Below are 14,789 nucleotides of genomic sequence, written 5' to 3' on the forward strand. Positions count from 1 at the left end.
CGTGTGACTACATAACAGTTCCCCCTATACTTAATATGTATACATTGCATGTATTTTTGTGTAAAGCACTTTACAGATCATAATCACATGACTTTTTGTGCTTTTCTTAGACATTTATTGTAAACAAGCTCTTTAGCAAATTCTGCCTAGGATGTATACATTTGTCTATTAAATATATCTGGACAATAAAAAGACCATAAAAAAACAAACATCATAAGATATTCATATTTACTCACCCATAAAACTTCTAAATTAAACAAATAAGTTGTATCTCTTAGGAGATCCCCTCAAAGCACAGGCCTGCCAAAGACTAATATAAAAGTGATGCTTCCTTCCTGTTTGTGTTACACATATGACATGCAGTGACACACACACACAGACAGACACACAGACGCACACACACACACACACACACACACACAAACACACACACACACACACGTGGTCTGGAAATCCTTATAATTTATAACTTTGAATTTATAGAGGAAAGAAATTAAAGAACAACCAAAATGCATTACAAGCATGCAGACTTTATTGTTTTTATTTCAACACAGTTCTTTCTTTACCACATTGCTCTTATGTAGTATGGTTTAAAGCTTTACAAAAATGAGAGAAAACAAAATATTTACAAAATCTATTTTGTGCAAACGTAATTCTTCTTTTACAACACTCTCCTAAGGTATTTTAAATGCATGCATACAAATAAACTTTGGTATGTTAACAAAACTACTAATTTTCTTATTAGAAGCATTTATGTACACATCGTCGAACAGTATTATCAATTAATTGTGTTTTTAGTACTGTATACACTTAGACATCAATAAAAGTTAACTTAAGAAACATAGACCTCCAGTAAAGCTGCTGAAGGAAAAGACCACCACACTAAAAGAGTGCATGTAGAGTTCCCCACGAAGTACATTATGTCCAATGATTGCTTAAAGGCTTGAAGTGACATAAAACGACTTTGGCAAGTAGGCACAAAGATAATTACTAAAAGGAGAACTTGGATACCTCATACAACTTGTTTGCTACCTGGGGAAACAGAAATTGGCAGTGCATGGATAATTGTATGACAAAATATTCCTGATGAAATAGAAGTCGATGCAGTTAATGGTCAGTACACATTTAGTATACTCACAAAAGGCTTATAAAAGGGCTATTGTATGCTGAATGTCTGGCAACATAAGAAATATAGTAAGATCAAAATATACTATGGTTATCCAGTTTCTGTATTGAAAAATAAAACACAATTTTGTACACGATAATCAGGATTGTGCATCAACTATTTTTTCTATTCTTCGACACTTAAGAAAAATATATTTTCAAAACCATCAAAGAGCCTCCAATTAAGTCTAGGCCTACTTCCAACTCCAGAGTGATAACATTGTCACTTGTAAATGATTTACCCAGTACTACACGCTTCAAGAATTACACTTTTAAGTTCAAAAATATCTGCAAATTAAGAAAGAATGCCATCCATAAGAATTGAAAGCCTTGACGTGCAAATGCCAGTGTCAAATAAACTCAACAACAAACGAAAAACATGAGTGACAAAAAGGGGACGAAGTGCATCAACACTGTTATACAAAGGCCAAGCAACGAAAAAAAAAGATACTGAATAAAATTTAAAAAAGAGAACAAAACATGAGTCACTGTAAGTGAACCTTCTCTGTGACAGACAGACCTGGAGGAGGAGCTAATGGGCAGCTAAGTGGAGTCCTTGGCCGCGGTGGCAGTTGGGATGCAGGATTTGCCGTTGCTGCCGTGATGTGGCCGATAGCTGGTGAAGCTGGGCGTGTGTATGGTGCGGATGCTCTTGGCACCCGGGCCCAACGGCGTGGGCGACAGAGGGGAGGGGGAGGAGGAGGAGGAAGAGGAGGAGGAGAAGGAAGAGGAGGAGGGCACTCGACCGTTTGGAGTCTGCGAGGAGAACGAGAGAGCTTTACCTGTGTGCGAGTGGGGTGCGGGGAGTTTGAGGGATCCGTTAGACAGGGAGGGGATGTGGGAGGAGGAGGGGGTGGAGCCAGAGCGAGGGGTGAGGGGGGAAGGGATGGAGGACTTTGTGGTTGTCGAGGAGGAAGGGGATAAGGTGGAGGAAGGATTAATTGGATTAGTAGCATCTGAGTTTGGGGCAGACTGGGAGCTGCCTTTAGCAGAGCTAGGATAAAAAGCAGGGATTTTAGAGGCAGTAGGGGAAGTTGTTTTATGATCCCCTCCCACTCTTTTAGCACTTCCGTTAGCCTGCAAACAGAGATGCCAGAACAGAGACTGTTTGTCAATAAAGGGATCTGGTCATTGGAAATAACAACAAAGCAAGACAACACTAAACTCTAACGTTATAGACAAGGGAAAAGTATGACTATATACAAATCGACATAAATATGATTAAAGAGAAACTAAAGAGACACACAGAAAGGCTCAGCTACAATAGCTATATTCAGACTTACTTGAACTGATTGAAAAGACAATTGAACTGAGAGACGTGTTACAGTGTACTAACAAAGGTGAAAGTCGTTTTAGGATGGAAAGGGGGAAAACAGCGAGAGGGATTGGAAGGGTGGCATCTCTAGTGACCGCCTGTGTGTTAAGAAAGATTGTCACGCTTTGAGGGAGAGCGGCTCTGGACAAAATCCAAGATGGCAATACCAGAGATGCTTGGATCGAAAAGGGGTTTTAGACAATAGATTAGAGGTGCATATTTTGGGGGTTGCGGGGGAGTTGAGAAGGTTGGCAAATGGTTATCCTTTGAGGGTGGGGAGTCAAGGGGGGGGGTGGTTTAGTAGCTGTGCACTGAGAAGGGAGAAAGCATGTTACAACAAAAACATTGGGTTTAGTAGAGGTGCATTGTGGGAGAGGAGGGAACATTGTCAATAAGGATAGGTTTGGTTTTAGTGAAATTTGAGCTTAAGCCAAAAGCATCCTGGCACTGGTGACACTGTCTAAGAACTCAGCTGTGATGGGAACCAGTTGGGGCAGGTGTGTGATGGCATCACATTCGATGATGACGAGATGAATTGTGTTTTCTCTTTTTTTTCAGTTGATTTTTTTTGGGGGGGTCACCAACACAGTGAAAGCCATGAGCAGTGTGGACATGCAAGAAGCATACAGTCTGGTGGTTATGGAAAATGGGTAACAGTCAAAAGTCAAACATGCCTTTTCCAGTCAGAGCAGATCGAGAGAAAACACAAACAGATCCAAGATTGCCCTCTCAATCAAATTTATAAACACTCGAAGTCTCACAGCTTTGGTGAACTTTTTTTCCCCCTTATACATGACATAGGCCTCTTGTTTTCTAACCCTATGTTAGATATATAAGGTGGCTTCCTCAAGTCGGCTGGTTAAGGCCGCCCTATGATAAAACTACCTGTCGGAACTGCCTCTGAGCGTCCTGTAGCTTTTGTTGCTTTCCTGCCTTGTCTGTGGGTGACTGCCTGGACTTCGCAGACATCGGGACGGGCATCCGACTAGTGGGGGACGCGACACTGGCATTCTGCAAAGGGAGGATCCAAACGGGAAAATAAAAAACAAGAAAGAAAAAATAAAGAAAAAAACAAAGAAAAAATAAAGAACAGAAAGCCATATTGTAGGTATGAAAAAAACACTTGACAGGTAAACCCTGTTCATTTCTCACAAGATCTTTTACCACTGACGCCAGTGAGAACATGCATCCCCCTGTACTAAATACCAAGAGTACTATTTAAAAAACAGTACATGCAGTGAGGAACCAAAGAAATAGAAATATGTAAGAGAATCAACTTGAAAGTGTCATTGTTTGATTAAAGAGTCTGCTGTCACAACACCTGTTAAGAGTTTTTTGTTGTTTTCGAACAGTGAACCACAGGAAAGACGGTAGACACAGGAACCCAATGAAAATGCCACTCTCCGATCATGTGGGACCATGATCTCACAGAGGGAGAAAGCAAAAGTGGGGGGACTCCAACATTTCCGAGCACATGTGAAGTGGATTAATGGTTGGTAGAAACCAGTTTGTTAGGTATGGAGTGAAGGAAGGTGGAGGAGGGGGGGGGGGGGGGTTGGGGGGAGGAGTACCAAAAAAAAAAGGACCCGAAACCTCCAGGAACGACGAGAGCTAGAGAGAGACCTGTTGCGTTGCGACTGGGGTGACGGTGGCGGTTGGGATGATGGCCGGTCGAGGGAGGAGCGCAGGCCTGCTCTTCTTCTTCAGGGAGGCCATGTTAGCCTTGAGGCCGGGACCTTTGGAGGAAGAGGGGAGAGAGAACGACCTCTGCAACCCTGACCCCACCGTTTTGGGTGCCTCCGTCACGCTGGCGGGAGCGGGCTCTTCGGCAGCGTGTGGGCCCATCTCGCTGATGGTGGTCTCCAGCTGTCGGATGGTCTGCTCCAAACTGTCCAGGGTCTTGTACGTACTCTTGCGGATGTCATCCGATCTGCAGTTGGATTCCACGGGGTCCTTCTTCGCCGGGGTCGGACCCGTGTGGGAATCCGCGGACACGGAGGACTTTGAACGTGTGATCTCAAACCTTTTGGCCTCCTTGTGCTGTCGGACCGTTCCGTCGGACTCCTCTTCGTCCTCGTACACGACCACCTGCAGGGTCTTCTTGCCCGACTTGGTGCCGCTGCGGAGAGCCTGCGACAAAGCCGCAAACTGCTTTTTCGGGAACTTGAACTTGAATTTCTTCTTTCCGTCCGTTTTGCCGTCGCCTCCCGTCAGCTCCAAGGAGGAGGAAGAGGAGGAATGTGACATGCCGCTTTGGAGTGAGGTGACCTGGGAGGATTTTTTCCCGACCGCCCCGTCCCCTCCCTCCATCCCACCCTTTGACCGATCCACCCCCCCGCTGCTCCTCTCCGTATCCGACTCCTCACTCTCCTCGGCGATCCCTTCCTGGGCCAGCATCCTTTCCATCTCCTCCTCGCACTCGAACACGGTCGACAGGCGCTTGTACGCCGAGCGGATGTCCATGGGCTCGTTGAAGATGATGATGACTGGCTTCTTGTTGCCGAAGCCATTGTCCTGTGGCGCCGAGTTGTGTCCGTCTCTTGAAGTCCCGCCTCCCTCCCGGTTACCCACGGTGACGGTCCGGACGCTGCCCTTCTTGGCGTTGACCAGCTCCTGGTACTCGACGCGGGTCAGGGCCTGGACGTTGGTGTTGGTGATCATGAAGGCGATGTTGTCTGGGGGTGGAGGGGCCTCTTCCCCGGGAAGGTCTGCGCTGAGACTGGCCTCGTCCCCTTCATCGCACCTCGACGTCGATTGCACTTTCTCACAGACAACCTTCTCCCGCAGCACCTCAGCACTCTTAGCAGCCTTGACGGCAGTTGGAGGGACTTGGGGATCCGTAGCTGGCATCACGATCTTACTGGTGGACCGGACCCCCTGCACGAGCGACAACTCGACTCTCTTTTCCACGTTTATTGGACTGAGGACGACGCTGGTGGCCGGGGAACCCGGATTTTTTACAAGGTTCTTCTTTAGGACGTCTGGTCGCTTCGAGAGCTTCTGAGGCCCAGGGAAGAAGCCGTTCAAGCCCACGGGTTTGGGGGAAATAGGAGGCCCTGTCTGGGATGGGGACTGTGGTGGCTGCTGCGGCCTTGGGGAATTGTCGTTAGGATTGACATTTGACACCTGTGAGGTGGACAGTGGTTGCGGCTCTCTGCTCTCTGGGGCTTCCTCCGGTCCTGGCGGCGCCGGTGCCGTCAGCTGTTCCTTGGAGATCTGCCCGGTGACATAGTATATGACCTGGGTGAATTCAAAACACCGGGTTGTCATTGGTTAAAAGCCTCTGCAAAACACCATAATCATAAATCAGATATGGTGCATGCATTTGAATTGAGTCGAACTCATTTATAAGTCTAACCCCTGACTGCTAGGTCTGACATTCGTCTGAGGTATTGTGACATTTTGGACTTGAAAAGAATGTGACGCTTACATGAGTTTTACAGTCTAAGAAACTACTGTAATCCTATCAGACTGAAATCCAATATTTGTATCACTGGAAAACACTCTAGGCTTATCTTAGAGGAGATGTCTATAAATACATTATTGAGTTATTCTTTACAAAAGGAAAAAGTGAGTTGGTATACCCCAGGACTCTGGCGGACAGTGGAGTTCCCATTCTCGTCTGTGCCAGGATCTTTGTCCTCCCGTGTGGGTTCAGAGCTCTGCCAGGACAGTGCGTGAAGGGGGACAGGATTAAGGTGACACTGTACTGGCTGTGTTAGGACTGGGCTTGCATTGTGCATTCACTGACCATAGATCATTAGCATCCCATGGTCTGATGACAGCATTGGGCAATAACTTTCCTATGAGGCATCTCTCGTATTGTATTGCACAGCATCACAGCATATTTTCTTAAAGATGAAAATGACATCCTTCAAAAATCAGTTTAGCTGTTTTTATCATGAGATGCTTTATAGGAAAACAGATGCGAGCGAATCTGTAGCCTGAACTAACGGTATTTTTTTTGTAATAACTGTTATTGTAAAGTTTTGTAAAGTTTGGGTGGGAGGGATATGTCCACAATATTGTATGACTATATGTAATATGATTTTTAGCAGTACATTACTAATCTGGACACACCTGACAACATGTGCAAAAATGATCTAAACTATAATTCTCATCTTATATCAGGACCCTGCATCATAAACAAAATATAATGACTAAAGAAAACTATCACTACAAATTGATTTCCCAGGAAAAGATTAAAGCTGACCTTGACCTACAGTGATCCCACAGATATGGTTCATAAAATCTTATCTGACACACACAATGTTCTGTGAAACTGTCTACCATGGGAACACATCCAGTACACAATTAGTTTTCAAGAAACTTAAACATAATTTAGCAATTTAACATTAAGCTTCTTTCATAGACATAAAAGGTGAAATATAAGCATGTTAAATTGGACAAAGACGCAGAGAAGGTAGGAAGTTATCCCATGAAACCAAAAAAGTAAGGAGAGGGGTCATGCAGAGTGGTCAGGGTGACCTAAAGTGAACCAAGTCTGCAAAAACACATTAAACTATCCTCAATTCAATGGCCAATCAGTGAAACTAGATGATTGAAGCAAAACTAGTAAGAATTCTAACAATTCTTGATCAAAGGAAAACAATAACACACAAGACCATTTGATTACGAGTGGATTTCAAGTGGCTCATTCGTTTATTGACTCTGGATAAATCCAGGCAAACAGAATTCAATAACAGTGTCAAATCACCATAATTTGCTTGACAAACACAAAGCGGACGTTTTTCACACCCTTCACGTTCTGCAGACTTAATCGTGAAAACCGAGGACAAGCCGAGACTTCCAGTGGAAATAACAAAGTGGAGAGAGAAAGACATGGAGAACACGTCTCCTACGCGACGTAAGGAGTTTGTTTTAGGTTTCTCTCGAGGCAGAAGCAGAGGCAAGGGTAAGTAAGTAAGAGGCAAGGGTGCTAGAGGCAGACAGAATGCGGGGTTAAAGCACAGCCATGGCAGGCGCGAGCCGACACGGTAGCCGGACGGAGAAAGCAGGCGATTAAGGAGGACGGCAATAAACGGGGGCTGGCCTCTTTTACCTTTCTCTCTTTGAGGGGCATTAGGGCCCCGGGTCTTAACTCTCTGATTTGGGGCTCGATTCTAGCGGTTTCTAACACGCTTTTCACACCTACATCCTTTATCGTGCACTTCTGGAAGACCTGGGGAGTGAAAGTATGTCAGGGGAGTACGGATTAGGATCAGATTGGGAGTCGTTCCTGGGCTGTATGGGAGGTGGTATCCTGCATCAAAGAGGGACCACAGTGGAGACTCGTCTCTTCCCAGCTCTGCTGTGCCTGTGCCAATGCTATCTTGACATGTTTAAGGGACAACACGTGTTTTAACAACTGGCCAAGTTAGGGAGCTGTTCCCAGTTCCCCGCACCCCTGCTACCCTCTGCAACCCAACCACCAAGGGGAGATGAGATAGAAGAGATGAGATAGGAGAGATGAGATAGGAGAGATGAGATAGGAGAGATGACACAGAGGACCCCATTTCCCACACAGAGATTTCAGTAAAAACAAGATGCAGCACACACAAAAGCCTTCCAATCTATTTAGGACTTTGTTTATGACCATTCTCCACGTGAGTTAGTGAGCTTATGTGTTCTGTGAAGTGTGTGTGCGTGTGTGTGTGTCCTACCTGGAGTTCAGCCATGATCTTGTCCCCCTCATCCTCTTCCTCCCGTACAGCAGAGACAGCGATGGGGGGAGGGGTGGAGGGCTTGGGTTTGATCTCCGGGGGCACCTTGGTGGGTTTAGGCGGGGGGGTGGGCGTCTGGCCCTCATCCTCCCCCTCCTGGACAGACGGGACAGGTAAAGAAAAATCAACACAATCGTTCAGTCGGCTGGACACTTTTCACATCCTTCCAACAGCTCTGGACCCTAGGCGGGACCACACACGGTGAGGCTCAGGTTACCCGCACACATGGTTCCAACCGCGGACCACCCGGCCGTTCGTACTAACCTGAGCGGAGATGGACTCCTTCCTGCTGGTGTAGACCACCTCTCCAGAGCGTGTGGTGGTCATGCCTGAGGGGAGGGGGGAGGGGAAGGTCTTCCGGGGAGGGGGTGGCGGAGGGGACTTGCTGACTTTCTCCGCTCCCTGCTTGGAGACCTTGTCTGTGGCCGGGGCGGCAGTGGTGGGCTTGGTGGTGGGTCCGTCCCCGGTCGCAGGGTTGGGGGCTTGCTCAGTGGTGGCAGTCTTGCTAGATTTTTCTAGAACCGGCTTAGGGAGTTTTTCAGGGCCGGGCTTGGCCGGTATGTCTGTGGTGGGCTCAGGCTTGGGGTCTTCTACTGGTAAACAAAACACAAAGATACCCCCAAAAAGTCAAAATGTTTCATTAGGTATTGAAACACAACTGTTAATAACCTTATAGGACAAAATGCATTATTTTTGATATCCTATAGTGTGGTGGTACAGAAATACTTTTTCAACAGACTTCCACAGTACCTGTGTCTGGTTCCACAGGCTGGGGGCTGTCTGCCTGGTCCCCTGGGGCAGCAGGGTGGGCCGTCAGGGAAGACTCTCCCTCGCTGCCTACCTCCAGGCTGGGAATGCCCTTCATCATGTTGGCCTGAGCCTCCTGCAGGATCTTCTCAAACTCCTTCCCGTCATAGTGGCCCATGTTCTGCCTCCTCTCCTCCCACTCCTTCTCTGCCGCCTGATAGGTCGAGAGAAAACACAGAGAGAGAAAAATAGAGCGAGAGAGAAAGAGAGGGAGGACAATAATACAATTACCTCATGAAAAGTGATACCGAAGGTAAGGAGGATTATTGAATCCTTGCAGGAGAAGTGATGCCAACAGTACCCCATGTCCTCATGGTGGTGAGGGTTCTGTACCTGTATGGACACAGCTCTGTTTTTGCTCTTGTCGCGGCTGGTGTGGAGCTCCTCGATGAAGAGACTCTGGCTGCCGTTAGCGTTCCCGTTGCCGTTAGCGGGGACCGGCTGCTCCGGGTTGCCAGGTTGGGTCTTCTTATGTTGGGGGGCGGGGCTGGGGGGGTCGGAGGTGGACAGAGAGGGGGATACCCTTGATTTCCCCGGGCCTGGGGAGTCTAACCCTCCGTGGGTGGGGGTGGAGGGCGTGGGCGGGGGGCTGGGCTGGTGGGTGAGGGCGGCCGACTGCTGCGACTGCTGCATGAGGACCGGGGAGCTCTGGACGTGGTGGATGACCACCGGAGAGGCCGGCATGACCTCCGACCGGACGGTGGAGGTCTGGGGCTCGGGCAGGGCAGAGGGGGAGCCCGGCTTGGTGGCTGCCTGGGGAGGAGGGGCGTCCACGGGGGCGTCGGTCTGGACCGCAGCGGGGGGAAGGATCACCAGTGGAGCTGGCTTGGCAGGTGCACTGAGAGCAGAGTCTGGGGCCTTGTGCTGGCCCTCTGTAGAGTATCTGGAGAAAAGGAAGAGAAGATAGCATTGATTTATGTTGCAAAAGGATGTTACTTCAGCACAAAAAGAAACTTAACCTTCCCATCATCATTGAATGTATAGGTTCTGCTTCTGCATTGCAGTGCTATCTCAGAGCAGAACTGGCCCAGTACATCTGGACTGAAAATACAACAAACCTAACACAATGAACACACGTGACTTAGACCAAGACCGAGGCAAGCTAAATGATCTTAATGGACTGTGACGTGAGGGGAGAGAGCTCTTGCAGAGGGCTATGATGGAACGGGACTGATTTTGCTTGCAGTGGGTGCCAAGGGGTGAGAGCAATGATGACCCATGATGCCTGGTGCCTCTGACTGATATTTATATGGAAATTAGGTGCAGCGTCTTCTCCTGAATTAATTTAATGATCCATTTGGTCAGTTTGCGGAGAGCGGAGACAGGCCTGAGCTAAATCAAGATGGACGTGGGGCTCCGGTCAGCTCTACTGACCCTTCAGAGGTTGATGGGGCCAATTTGTCAACATAATCATCAACAGCCCGTACCTTCAAAAGAACCCTGGCTCTGACTCTGGGAGCGCTTTGGTTTCCTCCTTAATCTGTCACTCAGCCCCCACACACATTTCAATCCTTTCATCCTACCTCTTTCCTATCTACCTCGCCCTTTCTCTCCATTCTCACCCACATCGTATTGGTCTATCAGTCCTTATGTCTCTTTCTCTCATCCTTTCTCCTTCAGTAGTCTCTCTCTCTCTGTCTCCCTACCTCCTCAGGCCGCTGAGGACCTCCGTCAGGCTCTTGACCCTCTTCAGCATGCTGTCCAGTTTGTGAGGCTCCTCCTTGAGGAATTTGACCGCCTCCACCTCCACCCTCAGCACCGCCCTCATCCTGGTCTGCAGGGCCGGAAACTCTCCTGGAGGGAGGGGAGGGAGAGGGAGAGGGAGGGAGGGAGGGAGAGAGGGAGAGAGAGAGAGAGAGGGCAAGAAGACCGAGAGAAGACCGAGAGAAGAGAGAGAACGAAAGACAGCAAGACAAAAAAGCACAGAAATCAAAACAGAACAAGTATATATTTGTAATATTTTGTTAATCAAGCGAAATCTGTGGTTGAAAATCAAATTTATCTTGACCATTCAAGGTACAAAATCTGAATGGGTAGTATCCTTGACACTGGGTACGGCACTGTAACATGAAGTCTGGATGTCCTACCTTTGAGCCCTGCGAGAGACTCGCCCACCCTCCGGAGACTGACAGCCCCCTCCTCCACGTCCTTCAGAGTCACGGCTCTGCTGCCCCCCGCCACGCTGGTCTCCCTGTTCAGAGAGTCCACATACTGCTCCAGCTCACTGTGGAGAAGGGGAGCAGGGAGGGAGGAGGCAGGGAGTGAGGAAAGGAGGTTTTCTTCCTTTCAGCACTAGGGGGCAGGCTATACCCACATACAGGGTGTTTTAAGTAAGCAGAATCTGTCATTTTAGATACAGGCTGATCTCTTCAAACATCCATCCAAAGGATGGAAACTGGACTGACTTGTGTTGACTCCCTCCTAGAACTTCCATACACAGGACGGCTTATCTAACAGATACATTGCCATATCCACAAGGAATATTATAACTGTAGCTTTCAAGAGGAAATATGCTGGAGTTTATGAGAGACACCTGAAATTACCATACAGTGTGACTTAGAGCTAGGAAAATGAGTACCCAAAAAGCCAAAATGTGTTCAGCTGAACGTCTCTTGGCAACTGGCGTTAAACTGGAAATTTTAACTGAGGGACCGTGAAGTAAAACGTTTGACACTCAAACTTCAAGGACTTATATAAAGCAGGTTTTGGTAGCTTCCAAAGATGGGAAGACACACAGGACATATCAGGGATCATCTATTTGAGATAAATAATGACAGGTTCACCTCTCTCTCTCTCACTCTCTCTCTCTCTCTCTCACTCTCTCTCTCTCACTCTCTCTCTCTCTCTCTCTCTCTCTCTCTCTCTCTCTCTCTCTCTCTCTCTCTCTCTCTCTCTCTCTCTCTCTCTCTCTCTCTCTCTCTCTCTCTCTCTCTCTCTCTCTCTCACTCTCTCACTCTCTCACTCTCTCACTCTCTCACTCTCTCTCAGCTTTCACAGTATTGCTCAAGGGCAACAAGATATTGGACTGACAGCAGGATCAAACTAGCAACCCCTGCCAGGCTTGGGACTAACCGGGAAAACAGAACTGAAAGGATCTGACATACAGTATGAAAACATAATAACAAAACATCCCAAGTACCCAATTGACCTCATGTTAAATGTTAGATATTATACACATGGGCTGACTGAGACTGTCTTACTATTCGTAAACTATTTGTTAACCTACCAAATAACCTACCACAGCTATGTAGATACTCAGTGCTTCTCAGTGCTGTGGCTGATTATGTCAAGTGTTATTTGACAGTTCTGGTAATCCTCTGGAGAAAAGGCTGTTCTTTTTCACGCCTCATTCTCTCATATACTGTGCAAACAAGGATACACACAAAACAAAACTGACACACACTCACAGGTTATTAAAGTTAAAGTAACACACACACACACACACAAACACACACACACTCGCTCTCTGTCAAGCAAAGCAGACCTCATTAACCAAACTTATTTAAAGCGCCTACGCCGTTGCACTTTGCTGACTCACATTTGGCCGGCCACCAAAAACAACATGGAGGCACTGCCAGCGGCCAGCGCCTGTGAGCCCCCCTGTTCCCCCTCCCAGAAAGGGAAGAATCCTCCAATCACAGTGTTTATCTACGCATATGTTTACGACTGAAAAGCCAGGCAGAGTACTTTGACCTTGGCTGTTTAAAAACGTTTAAAAAGAATTAAATCAAAGTTCTCCCCTCCCCCCGTTCGGCAAGCTGCAGCTGGTGAAATCAATTCAAGTGCACACTGGAAATAACTGGTCTGCTGTCGGTCCCGTTGTTCCATGGGCGCAGCGTTTGAAATGGGAGACAGACGAGGTCTGCCGGTTCTAACTTGCAGACGGTAATTGAGCGTTTGGTTGTGTGTATGTGACTGTGACTGTCAATGCACACCAGCTAGTTGGTAAAACTGAAGCCAGGAGGACTCATGGCTGGAATGTCCTTACCTGGTAAGAAGCTGTGTGGGGATTGAAGTATTAGCGTGTGTGTATTAGCTTACCACACCCTGCCTAGCAGAGAGAGGAGCTGATGAGTGAGGTGAGAGCCCTACGGTCCTGAAAGATGAGGATGACTTAAAGGCAACAATCGCACAGTGTGTGGTGCCAAGTTGAGAAATAAGACCAAGATACTGCTTTCACAAGCCAAAAGGGATATTGTGATCACTGGAAGTCAGGATGAAGGTGAACAAACCAAACACCTATTCTGTAAATCTTTACACACCTGCCAAAAAAAAGAAACTGACTCTGGATTCTGTAGGTACAGAATAAGCCAAGTCATTATCCCTATATGGGTATATGCACTGCGTATGTCTAACTGGTGTCACCTTAGCTGGGTCTGCACCCTCTCCTCCAGACTCAGGTACTTGTGTCTGTCCTCCTCCACCAGGACTCTCTGCCTGTGGACGGGGTCCTCCAGGCGCCGCATGGCCTCCTCTAGCTTTGAGCTGATCTCCTGCTCCGCCCGCTTCAGCTGCGCCCGCAGAGCCTCCTGGTTCTGGAGCTGCGACACACACGCACGCACACACACGTGACCAAGTCAAACACCCACAAGCACACGCATGAAGAAACGACGTCCACACTCCGAGAGCTTACAGTATTTTACAATCGCTATGACAATTTTTTCTATACTTTTAACAAGTTTCCTTAACTCTTGACACAGTTAGCACAACATCCGTCTGTGTTGGCTATACAATTAACACATTTCTTGTTGCTTTGAAACAAAATGCATAGAGTAAACACACATTTTAAATGCTTGAACTTCTTTTGCCTGCACGAGGGAAAGGAAGACAAGTACCAGGACAAGGGAGAGGAGTGGGACAAGGGCAAGGGAGAGGAGTTAGAAGGTGTGGTGGCGCTGATAGAAGTGCCAGAGTTAGGGTAACTGATGAAATACGTAATGGTGTCAGAGCAGAAAACTGGAGGACGGTCCCTAGTGAATTACAGTAAGACTGCCTTTACGTACATAAATGTTATGTCATGTCTGTCCTTATGTGAACCAGGTTGATCTGGGAGGGATCCTTGAGAGAAGGATTGACGTTATAGGAAAACAACGTTATAGGAAAACAAAGTATCCATCCAATGTGCTCTTACCACAAACTTCCAGGCCTCCAACGCTCCAGGCGTTATAACTGATAAGCAAGTAATACGTAAGGAACTCATGGGCTCTATCCAATAACCACATGAGGACATTAGAACACTGCAACCCCTGAGTCACGTACATGTCAGGCCCGCCCCCTTGGCATAGGAAATATTGACAAGAAGCAGAGGGATGTTGACAGGTAATCAACTGGTTATCTTGCAAAACATTTATGTTTAGAAAGGGGCGGATGTTTTATGAGTATAAAGCAAGCTGTTTTATGCAACTGTTGGGCATTTCATTTGCGAAATACCCAGTGTGTGTATATCCTGTATTTAAGTAAATAAAGCTACTTGGATTTGATTTCACCACGACTGAGTGTCCTTTTCAATCATCAAAGAGAACCAGATCTCCGACAAGGACAGGTATATGGCATATTTGTTGCAGTAATGTCCTGTTGCAAATGAAGCCTTTACTGCAGCAATTATGTTTGTTTTCTTTTTTTTTCCATACAGTAACCGTACATTGTATAAAGCTACTCTGAGATGGGTCATTAATTTTTTGTTCTGAATTTCTGCAGCAAAAGAAACAAAATGCATGCATTTACTAAACCCAACAAAACAAAAATGTAGAGAGGCTTCAAAAGAAACCGCATTGCAAAAC

At 47.1% G+C, this 14,789-nt stretch overlaps 1 protein-coding gene across 7 annotated transcripts in view; it reads right to left on the reverse strand.

Annotated features, from left to right (window-relative positions):
- Window positions 1–525: 525 nt before the first annotated feature.
- The window catches only part of si:ch211-285f17.1 (sickle tail protein homolog), an 82,902-nt gene continuing 68,638 nt past the window's right edge, over window positions 526–14,789 (reverse strand). For all 7 annotated transcript variants that reach the window (XM_067251283.1, XM_067251282.1, XM_067251287.1 and 4 more), the window contains 12 exons: window positions 13,375–13,550; window positions 11,097–11,233; window positions 10,656–10,803; window positions 9,343–9,892; window positions 8,953–9,163; window positions 8,467–8,795; window positions 8,143–8,298; window positions 7,542–7,661; window positions 6,064–6,141; window positions 4,103–5,719; window positions 3,365–3,490; window positions 526–2,241 (listed from right to left, as the gene is read on the reverse strand). In XM_067251283.1, the coding sequence (XP_067107384.1) occupies window positions 1,708–2,241; window positions 3,365–3,490; window positions 4,103–5,719; window positions 6,064–6,141; window positions 7,542–7,661; window positions 8,143–8,298; window positions 8,467–8,795; window positions 8,953–9,163; window positions 9,343–9,892; window positions 10,656–10,803; window positions 11,097–11,233; window positions 13,375–13,550 (4,182 nt within the window). In that variant the 3' untranslated portion in view covers window positions 526–1,707. The remainder of the gene's footprint in view (window positions 2,242–3,364; window positions 3,491–4,102; window positions 5,720–6,063; window positions 6,142–7,541; window positions 7,662–8,142; window positions 8,299–8,466; window positions 8,796–8,952; window positions 9,164–9,342; window positions 9,893–10,655; window positions 10,804–11,096; window positions 11,234–13,374; window positions 13,551–14,789) is intronic.

The sequence above is a fragment of the Osmerus mordax genome, chromosome 15 (assembly GCF_038355195.1).
Source record: "Osmerus mordax isolate fOsmMor3 chromosome 15, fOsmMor3.pri, whole genome shotgun sequence".
Classification (NCBI taxonomy): domain Eukaryota; kingdom Metazoa; phylum Chordata; class Actinopteri; order Osmeriformes; family Osmeridae; genus Osmerus; species Osmerus mordax.